Here is a 19,736-nt window from a genome sequence, read left to right as displayed (position 1 = left end):
GACGAGGGTGGGCAAGGTGGGTTACCCAGTACAATTTACAGGGGAAAAAATAAGTGTTCAGTTACAATTTACGAAGATAGAATTTCATTGTTTACATTTACGATGGACAATACACAATTGACAATTTACAAAAATAAACATTTAATTACGCAGTACGTTGACCACTGAATTACGATTTTACAAGTTTTTAATAATTGCAATGTTTTACATTCGTATAATTTACGAAAAATAATACGGCCTGATTACGCGATGTACGAAACTAAGCTTACCCCTTGCAACCACCCTCGCCTCCTCATTGACACATTGTTATCGATCATGGCGTCCAGAAACACAGATTTTGTATTGACTATTGTTTCAAAAGATATTGAGTAAAGCCTTATGTATGTTTTGTTTGCGTACTGTATAGTTTACATTCTGCATAAATGACTTCAAATTTGCATCGATAACATCATGCACAGTTCTAGCTGTGTGTGTTGTTGATGTTAGGGTTCGACTCAGATAAAGAAATATTTTAATCCCTATAAGTGCGGATTAAAAATCAATTAAAAAAAATAATAAAAAGTAAGCTCTTACTTTGAAATGTCTTGTAAACATAGACAATGCTTAAGTTCCAGTATTCTCTAACTTTTGTCCTACAAAAACTCAGGTAGAAAGTAAAATTAATGTAAGTTCGAAGATATTACGATTCTTCACTTTGTCTGGTCTGATCTGCATCTGTGCCATACCGTCGTAGTAACCCTTCAAGGGCGCCCTCTAAAGACAATTTCAACTTTATGAAAACACGGAATCTGATTGGTCAAGCGCACTTCCAGCGCCATATTTATACTGCAAAGCTGTATCCCGAATCAGGAAGGCTCTTGAAACCAGAAATTACCAGGTATATCTCAGTTGTGTAGTGTTTATATTGCCATTATTTCAATCACATGGAATTTATTTTGCAGTTTTAACCGTTTAAGATACGTAACAGAAATCAAATCATTTCCGATTTGCGTCAGATACATACATTTCAATAACGTTTATACCGGAAATGGTTTTTTGAATGTACATCTATGATCTATCTAAGTATCTTGTTGATTTTCTCGGAGATTTGTACCACCCCTTACATGTAGGGATATTGTCAATCTGATGTTAGATAGGCTGGTTTTCCTGTATTTACCTTTATTCCATCGTTATTGCGTCTTTTACGTGAGTTTTTTTTCCTGGGCGAACGCCTTTCTAGAAAAGGCGTTAGAAAAAAGTTAGAAAGGCGTTCGCCTAGGAAAAAAAATCACGTAAAAGACGCAATAACGATGGAATAAAGGTAAATACAGGAAAACCAGCCTATCTAACATCAGATGTTAATCAGATTGGGATATTGTATGATTGTGTAATAACTTTTTACCATAAACACATGCCAATTGAGCTGGTAATGAAATAATCGTGTGATCACTGAAGTAACTTTCTCAAACAGGAGATTGGAATTTGTAGACTTTTTAAACTGATATGAATTATCAATCGTTTTTGAAAATAATTGAGAGATACCATAGGGGAGATTTCCCCTGTTGTGATTCACCTATGGACACAAATTATCTAGGTTAACAGTTTTTCAGAAATAGAAATTTAGAGAGAAACTCAGCTGTACCATTGAAGTGTTGTTGTATAGTAAACCTACTGTGAACATGGTGAATGTGACGTGAATTTGTATGCATCAAGCCTGTCAGTGGCAGTGCTTGGAGGTATAAGGCCTAGAGGGGAGATACCTCCATGGTCAGTGCAACACCTCTGCACCTACATGTAGTCCTGCTTGCAGACTACTGAGTATTAAAGGTGAGACATTGTAAATGAGAAAGTGTCAGAATTGAGTCCCACTTACTCCGTCTGCAAGCAGGACTAATGTTCTGAGAGAGTACTGTATCACATTTCCTGATATTTGATGGTTCCAAAATGTCTTGTTCACTTGAGTAAATCTTTGGTTCCAGTCACTTTATTAAGTTTATAAGATGGCTGACGTTGAAGATTTAGAGGCCAAAGTACACCAATTGAAGCAGGAACTGAACTTAGAGAAGGAAAATGTTCAAAAGGCAGCACAAATTGGTAAACATCTACTAGAACAGAATGAAGAATTGGAAATTAGATTGGAATCCTTACAAAAAGATCACGTTACAAAACTAGAGGTGAGAGACATTTAAAAATAGTGAATCACAGTACATACCAGACAATGGAAAAATACATACTGTCTACAGGGATACTGATACTGTGGAGTACAGTAGGGAATAACTGAGGATATTGTAATGGAAATGCATTGTCACAGTACTGTACTGCTACATTGAGATATTGTTATGAGTACTGGTCAGAGCATGTCCAGATCAGTAGGAAACATATCCAACAGTTTACAGTACAGTACATATTTCTTGCTTTTTGGCTTGTATTTTGTATGACTGAAAAAACTAACAGTTTTTCCTGATGTTATTGACACTTGTTTCTATTCCCAATTTCAGGAATTAGAGCAGGAGAAATACAGTTTGCAACTAAAATTGACAGCAAGGGAAAGAGTTGAAAGGTCATTAATAGATGAATTAGAACAAACCAAAGAATCACTGCAGACTTATAAAGAAACAGAGATGACACTGAGACAAAAAGAAACGTTACAGACCAAAAAAATAAGGGAAATAGAAGAGAAAAATAGCACTCTTCAGACTGACCTAGAAAATGGTGCCATGATGGAAGAACAACTGAAAGAGAAGGTAAGTCACATGCATGTCACATGATAAGGATTATTATTCACATGACACTTTAGGTAGTGATGGTTTTCTGATTAATGTACATGATGTTACATATACAGTGAAAGTGATAATGTAGATGAGTATTTATTTGGGATTTGGGATTAATGGAACAAATTCACTATCAGAAGTGCATTGTAAATAAACTGGGTAAATACAAGTAAAACATTAGTAATCAAAATATTTCCCACATAGACTTCTTGACTCTTGATGTTTCAATACGTGGACAAACAAAAGTAACAGATACATACACAGACTGGACTCGGTGATAACCTGTGTTAACCACTTTATTTACTGCTTACATAAAATGACAAACTGTTTACAGATTTTTTAGTTATTTGCAATTATTGAGTAACTTACAAACATAGATTTGATCTATTGTGTTTCACAGTATAAGCATTAAAAAAAGAGACTTGGCACTCATTTTAAAGAAAATGACATCAAACACATACAATCCAGAAGCTGATATTTCATATCAGGATTAGTGTGTGTGTGTGTGTGTGTGTGTGTGTGTGTGTGTGTGTGTGTGTGTGTGTGTGTGTGCGTGTGTGTGTGTGCGTGTGCATGCCTGTGTGTGTGTGTGTGTGTGTGTGTGCGTGTGTGTGTGTGCGTGTGCGTGTGCATGCCTGTGTGTGTGTGTGTGTGTGTGTGTGTGTGTGTGTGTGCGTACGTGCGTGCGTGCGTACGTGCGTGCATGCATGCATGCATGTGTGCATGTGCCTAACCCGGACTCTATTTAGATCTGACGTCAGAGACCCAGGAGGGCCTAAATGTTAGAATGGAACTATGTAACACATAGGAAAAATTTGATGATTTCAACATCACAAGAAATCTCAGAAGATGTTACAACAAGAACATTTTGATTGACTTGATTTACAGGTGAAATACTTTGAGGATCTGGTTGAAGATATTCGGGATAAACTACAGAAACAACAGAATATAAGTTTTAATGATGAAGAGTTGGTGTCTCTGTATCAACAGAATAGTACACTAAAAGCTGAACAGGTAAACATAATTGTCAGTCTGTTCTATTTGTTGGTATTGTATTGCAATAACTCACTGTGGAGTTAACTATCTCTACAACTCTACATTAGAAAAGGTAGTAAATATTCAACAATTCTTTTATTTTGCTGTGATCTTTACAATAAATAGCATATTGTCTACACTCTGAAGGTTTCAGTTCTGTTGGAGATAAAGTTGATTATTCAAAAGTAAACACTTCATGTAAAGAAATGTGGTTGATGTATCGTACCTATATATTGTACTGGTTAAATTTTATGCATACCTTTACATGTTATATGGTCTATTACACAGGACTCACTGTCAATGGAACTAAAACACACCAAGAGTGCTGTTCAACAGATGATGACTACTAGACAATCTATGGAACAAAAAATAGATTCATTAAAACAAGAATTAGAGGAGAAAGAGCAACAGTCTACGTCCTACTTCAATGCATTAGAGGTAATGTTGCATAAACTTGAAGCAGTGTGACATTCACAGTAGAGTACTGATATGGGTAATGTTGCATAAACTTGAAGCAGTGTGACATTCACAGTAGAGTACTGATATGGGTAATGTTGGAGATTGGATGAATATGAATGTTCTGGCAGTGGAGGCAGGTGAAATGTGTTTGAGGTAGAATGATAAGAGTTGGAGGTGGGGGGTGGGGGGGGGGTGGTCCAAAGTATGGTCCCTTTGGTGCTAACGACTGCGATAGCTATCAGATGGTTGTTGAAAAGGGTCGTAGGTTGGAGTGTAAACTTGTAGCTTGTAGTTAAAGTTTGAATGGTGTCTGGTGAAGAAATGAGGTGTGAATGACAGAAAGAGAAGTAAATGTACAAATATTAAAGTAACATAACTTGTAGAGTATGTACATTCCCATAAACTCTTAAAAATTTTAAAACATCCAAAAGCGAGAGAATGCTAAAGGAGCTTGTCCAATCCTAGACAATGGTCTAATATACATTATCAATCAACTTTTACAACCACATTTGTGTATTTGATTATATAATTTGCATATTCATCACTTTCTCTATCTTTAATAACAAGCAGCAATTATACTTAAAATGTTATTGTTCAGCCATGGAAAATATGAGTGACCTAAGTGGTCTTTGTCACTACGAGTCTATTGACGAGTATTTTCTGGCTGAATGACGACAAATATTGGAGCATAACATAATTATACCAGTGCCAGTAATATAAAAGAAAAGTTGGAAAAGTAATGGCAATGGTAAACTCATATTTCAAATACAACCTGTGACGTAGACATGTGTTGTCATGGCATAGATGCACATTGTTGTGACATAGAACGACCAGAGTATATATGCCAGATTTTTTGTTCTAAATGGTTCATTTTTTACACCGAGAGAAATAAATCTTCAGTCTTTCAGACAGCACCTTTCAAAAACATGATGTTGTTACAAATAAGAATATACCCTGGTAATCTACAATCAGCTGATCATACCGCCACCTAGTGGTCAGCTGTAACTATAGAATTTGTCCTTCTGATGAGGATCATCAACCAAGATAGATCGAAAGCTCAATTCTAAAAAACTTTGAACTGTTTGTGTGTTATAACCTTTGTCAATCATTCGATCTACCAAGCTGATGGAATATTTTTGGTCAAATGAAAAATTAACATTCATAAGTCGAAAAATATAAACTGTAATCTGTGGTCTTTTCTCTCAATTCAACAGCAATTCTCTTTCTTACAATACAAAATCAATACAGTACCAATGTGTCCATACAGCCCAGTTCAATGTTTCTCACGTTGAAATTAATTTTGATTCTGCCAAACTGATATATTAACATACAAGTTGCTATGTGAGAGCAAAATGCATATAATATGTGAGAGTTTCACAGTACAGTAATAACTTATTGGCTTAGTATTATCACAAATAGTGAGGAAAGAAAACAGTTAAGATTTGAATAAAGTAAAGAAAAGGTGACATGGAGGATTGAATGAAGTTTTTGTGTTTTTATTCCAGAAAAGCCGTGAGGAGGTAACAGAACTAGAAGTACAGCTAGATATGATAAAGATGCAATCGGTAAATCCAGACTCTAAAGGCAATTCACTCTTTGCTGAGGTATGTTTGAAATACTACTTCTGTTGTACAATGAATGCATTGCATCTATCTATCATGTAAAGTTTAATCTTTAAGTTTTTGTGGTGGTGTGATATCTTCTAATTTGTACAATAGTTATAGCATGAAAGCGGAAAACATAACAGCGCCCTCATTGGCATGATTGACAATTATTTTGTTTTTAAAACCCTTCATGGCTTCTACTAACACAGAATTTTCATGATTTTGCTGTCTGAATGACTTGATTGGCAGAACACTCTTACTAAAGTATTTTACCTTTTTTGCTGATAAAACTACCGTATTACTTATGAATATGTGTCATTTTAAGAAGTGCATTGTAAAAAGTTGTCAGGTTTTTTTTTCAATTTAACACATTGCTTATTATCTCCAAACTAATTAGGTGGATGATAGAAGGAAAGATCACGAGAAGAAATTAATTACCTTAAAAGTGCAACATGATTCATTAAAAGAACAATACAGTATAAAGAAACAGCAGTTGTTCAAAATGAAGGTAATGTAAAGTTGTAGTGTACTCTACAGGATGTATGATACACAAAAGTGTGTTACTAACTATTCGCGAGATGTATGGAACTTTGAATGAAACTATAGTATGAATTATTAACACGATCATCTCAGTTATTTTGAAGTGTGATTATTCATAATAGCTCTCTTATAGTGCAAAAATACAATCATGTGACTTGTCACTGCAGTGTAATACATTGCATTGGTGTATAGAAGAGTGCATACATACCTAAATGCATGTGCACCTGCCTTTGTGTGTATCTGTATCTGTACATGTATGTATATATCTATCTATCTATCTATCTATCTATCAATATCTATGTATCTATCCTTATGTAGATGTGTGTGTATATATATCAGTGTGCTATATACAGTGTAGTATGTTGATTTGTATCTCAGCTATCTGTATCTATGTCAGCTGGTGTGCTTCTGTAATGACAACAGATTTCATCATTTGGTAAAGAGTGATTTTTTTAAAGCATGACATCATGCAAAACAAAGGTCATATTGTAAGACTGTCAATTCCTGCATATTTACATAAAATTTAAACAGGTTCTGATGTATTTACTATCTGAAAGCAGCTACCATACTAACTAGTGTTAGAGCAGCTACCATACTTACTAGTGTTAGAGCAACTAACATACTTACTAGTGTTAGAGCAGCTACCATACTTACTAGTGTTAGAGCAACTACCATACTTACTAGTGTTATAGAGATAAAATAAGTTGTGATATCGAGTGCTACTCTTTTATCCTTCTATTGTGAAATGAATGTCAAGATATAATATCCAACTATGAAAACATATCCTTTGACGAAGGATTCGCAGTCCATTTGACTTGTGTAGTTTAAAACAATCAATGATGGCTACATTTTTCACCTCTAGAGGGAGCACTACTACACAAGTTTATACCTGATTTGTCACATGTCTGTGAGTTCCAAAAAAAAGTAGTTGCAAATAATCTGTGCTAAAAATTAGAAATGTGAATAGCAATTCTGAAAATACAAAGGAACCTGAGTCCTAGGCAATTTGTTGAGATACTGTGCAATAATTGTACACTGGTACTCTGTACACAATTTTATGAAAACACTGTCAACTCTGCAGTCGAAAATGGTTTTACAAACACTCTTTTCTCCAATGTATGAAAAAGAATTGCTTACAATATTGGAGTTATTGCCACCCTGTTTGCTAATAAAATTGTTAGAAATAAAATAAAATAAATAGGGAAATAGCAAATTTGAAAATTTCAAGAGGCATTTTGCTGACGTCTTGCCAGTTAGTCTAATGAAAATCATAGTGACAAAGGCAACTTTGTGTTCTTTCATGTCAAATTTCAATAACAGCTGGTAGAATGTTTTCATTTCATCTATGTATAATATTTTGATAAATCAGTTCCAAATTTTAAAAGCTACTGAAATCAGGCCTCTATCGATCACCCATCCCTATGCTATGATACCCACCCCTGAAATCAGGCCTCCATTGATCACCCATCCCTATGCTATGATACCCACCCCTGAAATCAGGCCTCTATTGATCACCCATCCGAATGCTATGATACCTAGCCCCTGACACAAGTTCTAAATAATTGAATCACTCAGTGAAAACAGGAGACTCAAAATCAAGCATTAAATTCAATTTCCATTTGTGTATATTCTGAGTGCAAATTCAAAAAGTTATTTAATTTTCATTTAATTTCCATGTATTTGGTCTGATCTGGTGCTGTCACATATATTTCATAAATGACTCATTCAATAATAGTTTATAGCAGCCACAAATCATACATCAAATCAATTTTGTACTTGTCCCTTGGTCTGGTCTGGTAATAAATTTGGAAAATTATCAGTAAAAGTGTACTAACTTTAAATTTAATACCTGTGTGAGATATGTGATCTTCTGTACTGCAGCAAACTGCTAAGAAACCTCATATTTTCCACCCAACACACCAACACATTTCCTACATCAATAGATCATTGTGACAGACCCAGAGGAAACCACAGATCACATATCATATTGAATTATTTGTACTTTGTCCTTTTTATAAAACAAATCTGTGTTAACTTAAAACCACATTTTCCCCCTACGTTTATTACCATGCACCCTGACTAATCAGCTGACCTCACCTCTACCCCCACACGTTTCCTACATACATGAGTCATTCCTGTACAAGAGGACACCACATCAGACATTAAAACTTTGACCATCGCCACCATGGAGTAATTCCCTCGACACATTTCCACTGTTAATAGTCAGCTGTAATCCTCATAGCATTTTTATTCCCGATTACTTGATTCCATCGGTATTTATACTAATTTTATAAATGTCAACATATTTTTGTTATCATATCATATTATTTCCGATTTTACAGATGGTTATGCTATCTCTTATACTCTTAATCTTACCCTATGATAAACGTTGATGGACGTATTCCCATACTTTGATGAGTTCAGAATAATTTGACCAATCCTAGCTTTCTGTCTATGCATGGAAACATTTACTTCTTGTTTTTCTACCCTCTGTTGTAATACAAGGAAAACAATGAATTAATCTCCAACAAGAATCCAAATACCACATTTTTTCATTTCACAAATTTTGTACTGAAGACATCTATTTTACTATTAAGAATTCATTTCTGGAAGATATTACTTTCTTTTTATTGTATAAATAAACATTACTTACAAGATGGTGTAACTTTCAGTGATTTCTTAAAGAAGTCATATCTTTCTCCTGCTGAGGAAGTCTCTACCTCAAGACACTGTAGCTTTGTACCGCTACTTCTTGAAAGACAATTTTTTATGAAACAATAGCTTGCTATAACATAGAATACACAATTTGATTCAAATACAGGTTCCTTCTATATCATGAGGAATGGATTACTGGTATACAGTCACTCTTTCTATAGATTGAAACACTATTTTGGGTGAAGTTGTTACATTTTTCATGATTCTAAGAATTATTTTTTCAAAATTTCCTTGAGAAAAAACAAATTCCAGAGAAGACTGTTTTTCCCCAACTCTCCGACATGGAAATACACAGTTTCTTCCCATTAAATGACAAATGATATCAGGAAGAAAAGATCCAATCTAGAACTTAGCTGGGATAGGAGAAGCCTGCAGGGCAGCATTGTAAATTGAGGGATTATTATTGTTTAACTGCTAGCATAATCCGTCTTCATTCAGAGGGAAATGGTTCTGTAGCTGAGTACAAGTGATTTGTAAGGCACACCATCCGTCTTGTGTTTTTATGGGTATGGCCTTTGATATTGGTGACATTTGAGAAGATGATGATGTAGTTTATAGGTCCATCAGGGCAAACTAGCTATTTGACTATAATGACTGCTTAATAACCGATGTAACCCTGGCTTGTATTACTAAATGTCAGGCGTATACCATGTAGGGATAAAAGGGATGCCCATAATTAATTAAAATCATGACCCATTATTTTCATGCAAAGATCAAGGATGGAAACAAGTTCCCTTTCTTTCTTATGTTAAAAAAGAATGCATTGTGTACATACTCCTAGGTTGACATCAGTATTATTATTGTCTTTTGTATATGTTTTGTACATTGATACAGTGATGTCAAAGTAGAGGTTTGGTATATGCAGTGGATCATGTGTGTACTAGAATACAAAACAAGCTGTGTGGTACAAAATGTTAAACAGTGTGTCAGCGCTAGAAGCTTGGTCATCATACTCCTAAAAGGTTACTATTATGATAGTGACAATGGTAACATTCCAAGAATGTGTGCCTCTCTAACATATTGCTGTCTCTCTCCATAGTATGTTACTGCCTCTCTCATACATCTTCTCTGTGTGTCTATTTTTCTCATCCTCTGTGTCTGTCATTGTCACTCAGAGAGAGAGAGGAGAGAGAGAGAGAGAGAGAGAGAGAGAGAGAGAGAGAGAGAGAGAGAGAGAGAGAGAGAGAGAGTCAATGCATCTGAGAAAGTCACATTTGAAAATAATCAACTCAATATCAGTAAAAATAAATCTCAGCTAATATCTGCATCGAAATCACTTTTCCAATTTTCTTTCCATTACATTTGATTTCAACAAAAGAGAATGGAAATAATGTGACATGAGTATTGAGTTGTCCTAACACTGTAACTTGATACTCAGTACTAGAATAAATAACATAATTTGTTTTAAACAGAACAAATCCAGCTTAACTTTAATAGTAAATTATACAGATTTGTACAGACAAGCCTCAGTAATGTCAAGATACAAAATAGTTATTTTGTGATCAGTGGTTTCATATTTCATGCCCCAATGTAATCCGGTATGTTGTAAGACTTAGCTGTGTATAACAATGTGTGATCACTATCCAGCCATCAATCACACAGTTACATGATGCATACTTTTCTTTTCTTGTCACTATCTAGCCATCAATCACACAGTTACATATGATGCATACTTTTCTTTTCTTGTCAATAACACACTAATCAATCCTTTTCCTGTTTACATGTAATCCGCTTTTTATACATTTGTGAATGATTAGACTCAAAGTTTGGTATAAACAGAGCTGGTCACTCTATGACCGGACTGTGAGTTTGGTACAAACAGAACTGGTCACACTATGACTGGACTCAAAGTTTGGTACAAACAGAGCTGGTCACTGTATGACCGGACTGTGAGTCTGGTACAAACAGAACTGGTCACTCTATGACCGGACTGTGAGTCTGGTACAAATAGAACTGGTCACTGTATGACTGGACTGTGAGTCTGGTACAAACAGAACTGGTCACTCTATGACCGGACTGTGAGTCTGGTACAAACAGAACTGGTCACTGTATGACTGGACTGTGAGTCTGGTACAAACAGAACTGGTCACACCATGACCGGACTCAAAGTTTGGTACAAACAGAGCTGATCACACCATGACCGGACTCAAAGTTTGGTACAAACAGAGCTGGTCACACCATGACCGGACTCAAAGTTTGGTACAAACAGAACTGGTCACTCTATGACCGGACTGTGAGTCTGGTACAAACAGAACTGGTCACACTATGACTGGACTGTGAGTCTGGTACAAACAGAGCTGGTCACTGTATGACCGGACTCAAAGTTTGGTACAAACAGAACTGGTCACTGTATGACTGGACTCAGAGTTTGGTACAAACAGAACTGGTCACACTGTAACAAAGCTAGGCGCTCCTAATTGTCTCAGTATTGTTTTGGCAAGTGTTATTTATTTCCCAGAATACCTTGTCCCAGTGTACAGCAGGCCTATTTTAAGACTGATTTGCCAATTGTCCTAACTCTGTTGGAGAGGTCACACAGTGCAGAGTTGAATGATGACCATGACTTTCCCAGTTACCCCAAGCATAAAGAAATGAAACCAGGGTCAAATCAGCCTTGCCTTTATGGAATGTTTACATAATAATAGGGGGGGGGGGGGGGGGGGTTTAAAATTTACACAGATTTCCATACTTCATACCATGATATTGTTGGAGAATCTTCTTTAAATAGTTAGTTGGTGGGGGTGGAGGGGGGGGGGGCAGTAGATTTCATTTACTTATACTAACTGAGCTTAATTGCTGTTCCATTTTTATATTCATTGATGCTTTCTTTAATTATTGATACTCTTAATATATGTAAATCAACAAGATTACTAATCTATTCAGAGTAAATTCCAAACTAATTACATCATGGCCTTTTTGAGTGTCACTTTTTGTGTTGTGGAACATTGTAAACAAAAACAGAAAATCTATGATAAGTCACTTTCAAGAGAGAAAAGAAGTCCATATACACAGTGGTGGCTGTACTGTGTTATAGTTATTTCCTGCACTGTCTATTTCATATACACTATGTCATGATATACAGTGATCAATTTCCATGACGATATTGACAATACCAGCTGAGTGAAAGTAAGGAGAATGAACCAACTTTCAAGTTTACCCAAATATCTGATATCAGAACAAATATCCTTTTCAAAATGTTTACATTGATATGTACAATAGAAGACCCGTGTGAAAACAGTGGCGATGAAATCGTGGTCCGATGATTCCGTTACAGCCCTCATAAACTTAGATGAAATCGTCATATACATTTCTACTCCATCATTGGAGACTGAATTCCTACTACCACAGATGGTATTTTTATTTTCATCTGTTTATCTATCCGCTGGTTTCTTGCCAACCAGTAATGTAAAACATATCAGTACTGATATTAATTATGATATGTTTGCTTCATATCTATATGTCAGCAACGTGGGTGATCTGTGTCTCTTCCGAGGCAAAATGATAGTATTACTGAATAATGATGAAATAACATCTTCTCAAGTATTTTCCCATCAACAGATTACCGTCATTGCCATTAAGGCAACAGGTTTCATTTTCCAACATTGTGATCGTTAAACTTTGATATCCATGCCGTCACTGTAAAACTCCCTAGCACACATCCACCAAGCCTGCCATCATAAAAACTTTTATTGAAAATTTTAACTGTCTTGACATTAGCATGTGTGTGTATTCATTATGGGTATAGCTTTGTTATTATAGTAGTGTGGTAATCAAAGACATTGATAAGCTGATAGTGGTGCGGAGAGAACCCAATTCTGTGATTTACTGACAGTGGTGCATAGAGGACTCAGTTCTGTGTTTTATAGTTTAATACTTGAAAGTATAATATACAATTTTACAGTGTCTCCTGCCTTGAGATGAAGTTCACTATTGCAATGTTTCACACACATTTACTGAGAATTAATGAATGAGTCATAATTTTACACTAGATGGTTAGAAACATTCACCCTGAGGTGGTGCTTTGTTTTTGTTTGTCTCTACATCAATTATGTATATCCATCTGTCTGTTTATTTCTTGTGTCTGTATGTTGATCAGTCTGTTGGTCTGTCTCTTTGTCTATCTCCATGTCTGTCTGTTGTCTATCTCCATGTCTGTCTGTTGTCTATCTCCATGCCTGTCTGTTGTCTATCTCTATGCCTGTCTGTTGTCTATCTCCATGCCTGCCTGTTGTCTATCTCCATGCCTGTCTGTTGTCTATCTCCATGCCTGTCTGTTGTCTATCTCCATGCCTGTCTGTTGTCTATCTCTATGCCTGTCTGTTGTCTATCTCCATGCCTGTCTGTTGTCTATCTCCATGTCTGTCTGTTGTCTATCTCTATGCCTGTCTGTTGTCTATCTCCATTCCTGTCTGTTGTCTATCTCCATGCCTGTCTATTGTCTATCTCCATGCCTGTCTGTTGTCTATCTCCATGCCTGTCTGTTGTCTATCTCCATGCCTGTCTGTTGTCTATCTCCATTCCTGTCTATTGTCTATCTCTATGCCTGTCTGTTGTCTATCTACATGCCTGTCTGTTGTCTATCTCCATGCCTGTCTGTTGTCTATCTCTATGCCTGTCTGTTGTCTATCTCCATGCCTGTCTGTTGTCTATCTCCATGCCTGTCTGTTGTCTATCTCTATGCCTGTCTGTTGTCTATCTCCATGCCTGTCTGTTGTCTATCTCTATGCCTGTCTGTTGTCTATCTCTATGCCTGTCTGTTGTCTATCTCTATGCCTGTCTGTTGTCTATCTCCATGCCTGTCTGTTGTCTATCTCCATGCCTGTCTGTTGTCTATCTCTATGCCTGTCTGTTGTCTATCTCCATGCCTGTCTGTTGTCTATCTCTATGCCTGTCTGTTGTCTATCTCTATGCCTGTCTGTTGTCTATCTCCATGCCTGTCTGTTGTCTATCTCCATGCCTGTCTGTTGTCTATCTCCATGCCTGTCTGTTGTCTATCTCCATCCCTGTCTGTTGTCTATCTCCATGCCTGTCTGTTGTCTATCTCTATGCCTGTCTGTTGTCTATCTCTATGCCTGTCTGTTGTCTATCTCCATGCCTGTCTGTTGTCTATCTCTATGCCTGTCTGTTGTCTATCTCTATGCCTGTCTGTTGTCTATCTCCATGCCTGTCTTTTGTCTATCTCCATGCCTGTCTGTTGTCTATCTCTATGCCTGTCTGTTGTCTATCTCTATGCCTGTCTGTTGTCTATCTCTATGCCTGTCTGTTGTCTATCTCCATGCCTGTCTGTTGTCTATCTCTATGCCTGTCTGTTGTCTATCTCTATGCCTGTCTGTTGTCTATCTCCATGCCTGTCTTTTGTCTATCTCCATGCCTGTCTGTTGTCTATCTCCATGCCTGTCTGTTGTCTATCTCCATGCCTGTCTGTTGTCTATCTCCATGCCTGTCTGTTGTCTATCTCCATGCCTGTCTATTGTCTATCTCCATGCCTGTCTGTTGTCTATCTCAGTGTCTGTCTGTTGTCTATCTCAGTGTCTGTCTGTTGTCTATCTCAGTGCCTGTCTGTTGTCTATCTCCATGTCTGTCTGTTGTCTATCTCCATTCCTGTCTGTTGTCTATCTCCATGCCTGTCTGTTGTCTATCTCCATGTCTGTCTGTTGTCTATCTCCATGCCTGTCTGTTGTCTATCTCTATGCCTGTCTGTTGTCTATCTCTATGCCTGTCTGTTGTCTATCTCCATGCCGGTCTGTTGTCTATCTCTATGCCTGTCTGTTGTCTATCTCTATGCCTGTCTGTTGTCTATCTCCATGCCTGCCTGTTGTCTATCTCCATGTCTGTCTGTTGTCTATCTCCATGCCTGTCTGTTGTCTATCTCCATGCCGGTCTGTTGTCTATTCACTCTTTGTGTCTGTAAATTGACCTATTTGTCTGTTGACCTGTCTATTTATCTATCTCTGTCTCTCTCTCTGTTTGTTGTCTGTTTACACTTTGTGTCTGTAAGTTGGTCTGTCTGTCAGTCTGTTGGCCTGTCTGTTTGTCTGTCTCTCTGGCTGCCTACCTGTCTGTTTTCATGTGTTTGACTGCCAGTCAATGTGCCCATCAGTCTGTATGTCTGCCAGTCTGTTTACTTGTCCACCTGCTAGTATGTCTGTCTTTCTGTTTACCTAACTGTATGTCACTATACCTAAGATTTAAATTTCATTATTTGAAATCGTACCTACTTTAACGAAAACAAAACAAGCAATTAGCTTTTAAGTTTTAGTCTATGCCAGTCAACATACCCATTACATGTTTCAGTGTTATTTCATAAAAATATTGTATGATACTTTGTGTTTTAATGTTGAATTTTCACTTAAAACCATCACATTCACTATAGCATTAAACTGAGCTCCTCCATTTCCCTACACACGCATACACATACAGGGTCAGATTGCTGCATTACTACAGATGAGTAGCTACCAAGCTGATCATGCCCAGATCCAACGACTTGAAACTGCGTTGTCACAGAGTAAAGGACAAGTCAAGCTATTGTCAGAGAAATTGCAGAACTTGACGCACCTACAGGTAAGACATAAATAAAGAAAAAATTGCCAGGTTAGACATTTTAGTAGACTTTGGAGTCTTACTGAGTAATTTACATTACATGTCATTTACATTGTGCACAATTACAAAGAAGTTCCATAGTTGAAATTGTCCCTCCTTTTATAGTGAAAATTAACTGAGCTGCAAAAAAGGAATGTCCTCATAGTATTTTTCAGAAATTGACAGTTGATAAGAACCTTGTGTTAAAACATTCCTACAGTGTAGTGTATCAAGGCCACAAATTGACTAGTCAATACATTCCTACAGTGTGTCAAGTCTAAACATTAACTCTCAAATGATGAAAAATAACTCTCCAAATGATGTCGTATTTTGTTAGATCATTTTAACAATGAGATTACCAATACACCTGATGCTTGGTAGTCACAATGAGAATGTTTTGATACAACAAGGGTTGTATTAATTGTGAGTATCCAAACCAAACCAATCCTCAACCTATTATTCTCTCTGTCTGCCTTGATTAACGGTCATTTGTATTTACACAAGGAACCATGGCTATAGAGATGGTACTTCAATGACCAATCAAATGGAAGCATCTCCAAAGCAGTAGTCAGACTCATCTGCAGCTTTCAATATTGAATCACTGAATTGAGTGAAATGAGAATTATTTAAATTTATTTTTATTTTTTGTGTTTTTACTAACAAGACTGATGTTTCAATGACCAGACAAATGGAAGAATTTCAGAAGGAGATGTCAGACAAAACACCCTGTGATACTAAGAAATTTGTTCACTTTCTTCAACAACAGCTTCAGTCAACAAAGTGAGTACATATATAACAATAAATAAATAAATAAATAAATAAATAAATAAATATGACAAAACACACACACATACATACATACATACATACATACATACATACATACATACATACATACATACATACATACATACATACATACACACACACACACACACACACACATACATACATACATACATACATACATACACACACATACATACATACATACATACACACACACACATACATACATACATACATACACACACACACACATACATACATACATACATACATACATACATACATACGTACGTACGTACGTACATACATATGTACATACACTTACATACATACATACATACATACACACACATACATACATACATACATACATACATACATACATACACACACACATACATACATACATACATACATACACACATACATACATACATACATACATACATACATACACACACATACACACATACATACACACACACATACATACATACATACACACACATACATACATACATACATACATACATACATACACATACATACATACATACATACACACACACACATACATACATACATACATACACACACACATACATACATACATACATACATACGTACATACATACATATGTACATACACTTACATACATACATACATACATACATACATACATACACACACATACATACATACATACATACATACATACATACATACGTACGTACGTACGTATGTATGTAAGTACGTACGTACGTACATACACACGTACATACACTTACATACATACATACACACACACACATACATACATACATACATACATACATACATACATACATACATACATACATACATACATACATACATACATACATACACACACACACACATACATACATACATACATACATACATACATACATACATACATACATACATACATATGTACATACACTTACATACATACATACATACATACATGCATACATACATACATACATACATACATACATACATACATACATACATACATACATACATACATACATACATACATACATATGTACATACACTTACATACATACATACATACATACATACATACATGCATACATACATACATACATACATGCATACATACATACATACATACATACACACATACATACATACATACATACATACATACATACATATAAATATTCTGTACAAATGTACATGACTATATTCAAGAACTAAAACTGACTGTCCAAACATTTACAAATTTGTCTCTAAAACATCGACGTAAGATGTAGACTGCCATTTGTGTTATAACTATACCACATCCTACATTACAGTAGTTACTAAGTAAGCTCTGTCAGCTGTCATCCAAATTATCATATCAATGACTCAAATACAAAATACAAAATGATATCATTGAATTATTTGCTGAGTTCATCAAAGTGACAGCTAAGAATGGTGGTGGTAATTATACAAGTGACAAGTGAAGTGTTCTAATTACAATGTATGGAAGTTTTGAACTATGTTCTGTGTTGTTTTATCACAGAGGAAGGTCATTTACTCAAAACTAAAAAAGGATAAGAGATGATTTTGTCCTCTGTTTCTGCAAGTTTTCCAGAAATTCTCATTGAAATAAATTTTTCTGTTGCAACTACTATCAGTAAAGCATGACATCTTGAATTTGGAGTCAAGTAATTTGTAAATAACTTTTTTACAAATAGTCTTTTTTTTTAAATGTCTGTGATATCTTCTATCTGCTGATGTATGATCCAAATGAAAACACATATCAATATGGAATATAGGATGATATCTCATCACTTCTAAATCAGTATGTATCGGTTTACTTCTAAAACTGTTTTCTTTAATAGTTCTCAGAGAGGCCAGTCATGTGGGAGTACTCTAAAGTCCAGTAGTCGTATAGGCATATTTGGCTCTCGCCTTTACCCTACTGCCTAGTATTTCACTAGTGGTCTTTTTAACATTTAACATTTAGTGATTTTCTATTATAAAAAATATAGGTGCTGAACAATAAAAAATCTTATATAGTAGTGCACACAAAGAAATATAGTGTTAAGTTAGTGGTTTATTTGATTAGTTTTCGGGCAGAAAGGTGCAAATTCTTATTGTTTTTTTTTCATTTGTCCCACTGTGAGCTGACGTCAATAGTGTCACCATGTGATTGGAACAAAGTTTGAGTGTTGAGAAGTAAAATTTAAACATGATTACCATAATCAATCATTGCTGAGAGTAATTGCAATATAAGTTTAGGTTTGAATACACAACTATTAGCAAAATGCTAGGCAGGGTAGGGGAAAGGTGAAAGCTAAAAATCCCCATACAACTGGACTGTAGGCTATTTTATGAGAGACTTGGTCCAACTATTCTCTAACATACAGAAGTTAAAACAAAGACATAGTTAGGATTTTTGGAGCGTAGAGAGATAAATTCTTGACATATTTGTAAGTTAGCAGTCATGGAACTAGATACATAGATGATAGTAATTAATAATGATATATGTATGTAGGGTCATTGACATTGTTATCACTCTACTGCATAAAGCAATGTAACTGTCAAAGTCTACATGCACTATATATACTGTAACATTTTACACTGATGGTCTAACATAACCACAAGTATTTAAGGTCTTCTTGGTTGTACATACATTACATGACCCAAGTCAAGTATTCAAGGCTCCCTCAGCTGTATTCAATTTCACATACATCTTATTTTCAGCTCTGACACCTCTTCTGAAAATTCTTTATTTCATGACACCACTATTGATATCATGTAGAGGTTATTAACCACTGTTTTTCCTTTCTTTTTTTTGTTAGTTATATTTTCTCTCTCTCTCTCTCTCTCTCTCTCTCTCTCTCTCTCTCTCTCTCTCTCTCTCTCTCTCTCTCTCTCTCTCTCTCTCTCTCTCTCTCTCTCTCTCTCTCTCTCTCTCTCTCTCTCTCTCTCTCTCTCTCTCTCTCTCTCTCTCCTCTCTCTCTCTCTCTCTTTCTCTCTCTCTCTCTCTCCCCCCCCCCACAAAGTTGAGGTCTGTCTGTCTGTTGGTTGGTTGCGTAGAAAAGAATTTTACTAATGTATATAGAATATGTATCCAGATGTAAACTAAATGCCTTAAGTAAGGGAAAAGCCTTTAGAGTTTTATTTCTACATAGGATATTGAGAAATTGTGTTCACAAATGGACACATGCACACAGACAGACAAACCAAAGTATTTTAAACATAACCATCCTTACAGAAGGTAAA

At 35.9% G+C, this 19,736-nt stretch overlaps 1 protein-coding gene across 1 annotated transcript in view; it reads left to right on the top strand.

Moving 5' to 3' along the window:
- Window positions 1–1,335: 1,335 nt before the first annotated feature.
- LOC144436890 (protein Spindly-A-like) overlaps window positions 1,336–19,736 on the top strand; it is a 32,554-nt gene continuing 14,153 nt past the window's right edge. The window contains exons 1-9 of the mRNA XM_078125755.1: window positions 1,336–1,405; window positions 1,959–2,153; window positions 2,478–2,723; window positions 3,639–3,764; window positions 4,074–4,223; window positions 5,750–5,848; window positions 6,246–6,356; window positions 15,524–15,664; window positions 16,347–16,462. Coding sequence (XP_077981881.1) covers window positions 1,980–2,153; window positions 2,478–2,723; window positions 3,639–3,764; window positions 4,074–4,223; window positions 5,750–5,848; window positions 6,246–6,356; window positions 15,524–15,664; window positions 16,347–16,462 — 1,163 coding nt within the window. The 5' untranslated portion in view covers window positions 1,336–1,405; window positions 1,959–1,979. The remainder of the gene's footprint in view (window positions 1,406–1,958; window positions 2,154–2,477; window positions 2,724–3,638; window positions 3,765–4,073; window positions 4,224–5,749; window positions 5,849–6,245; window positions 6,357–15,523; window positions 15,665–16,346; window positions 16,463–19,736) is intronic.

The sequence above is a fragment of the Glandiceps talaboti genome, chromosome 1, assembly GCF_964340395.1.
Source record: "Glandiceps talaboti chromosome 1, keGlaTala1.1, whole genome shotgun sequence".
Lineage (NCBI taxonomy): Eukaryota > Metazoa > Hemichordata > Enteropneusta > Spengelidae > Glandiceps > Glandiceps talaboti.
This window is presented reverse-complemented; position numbering and strand designations above follow the sequence as displayed.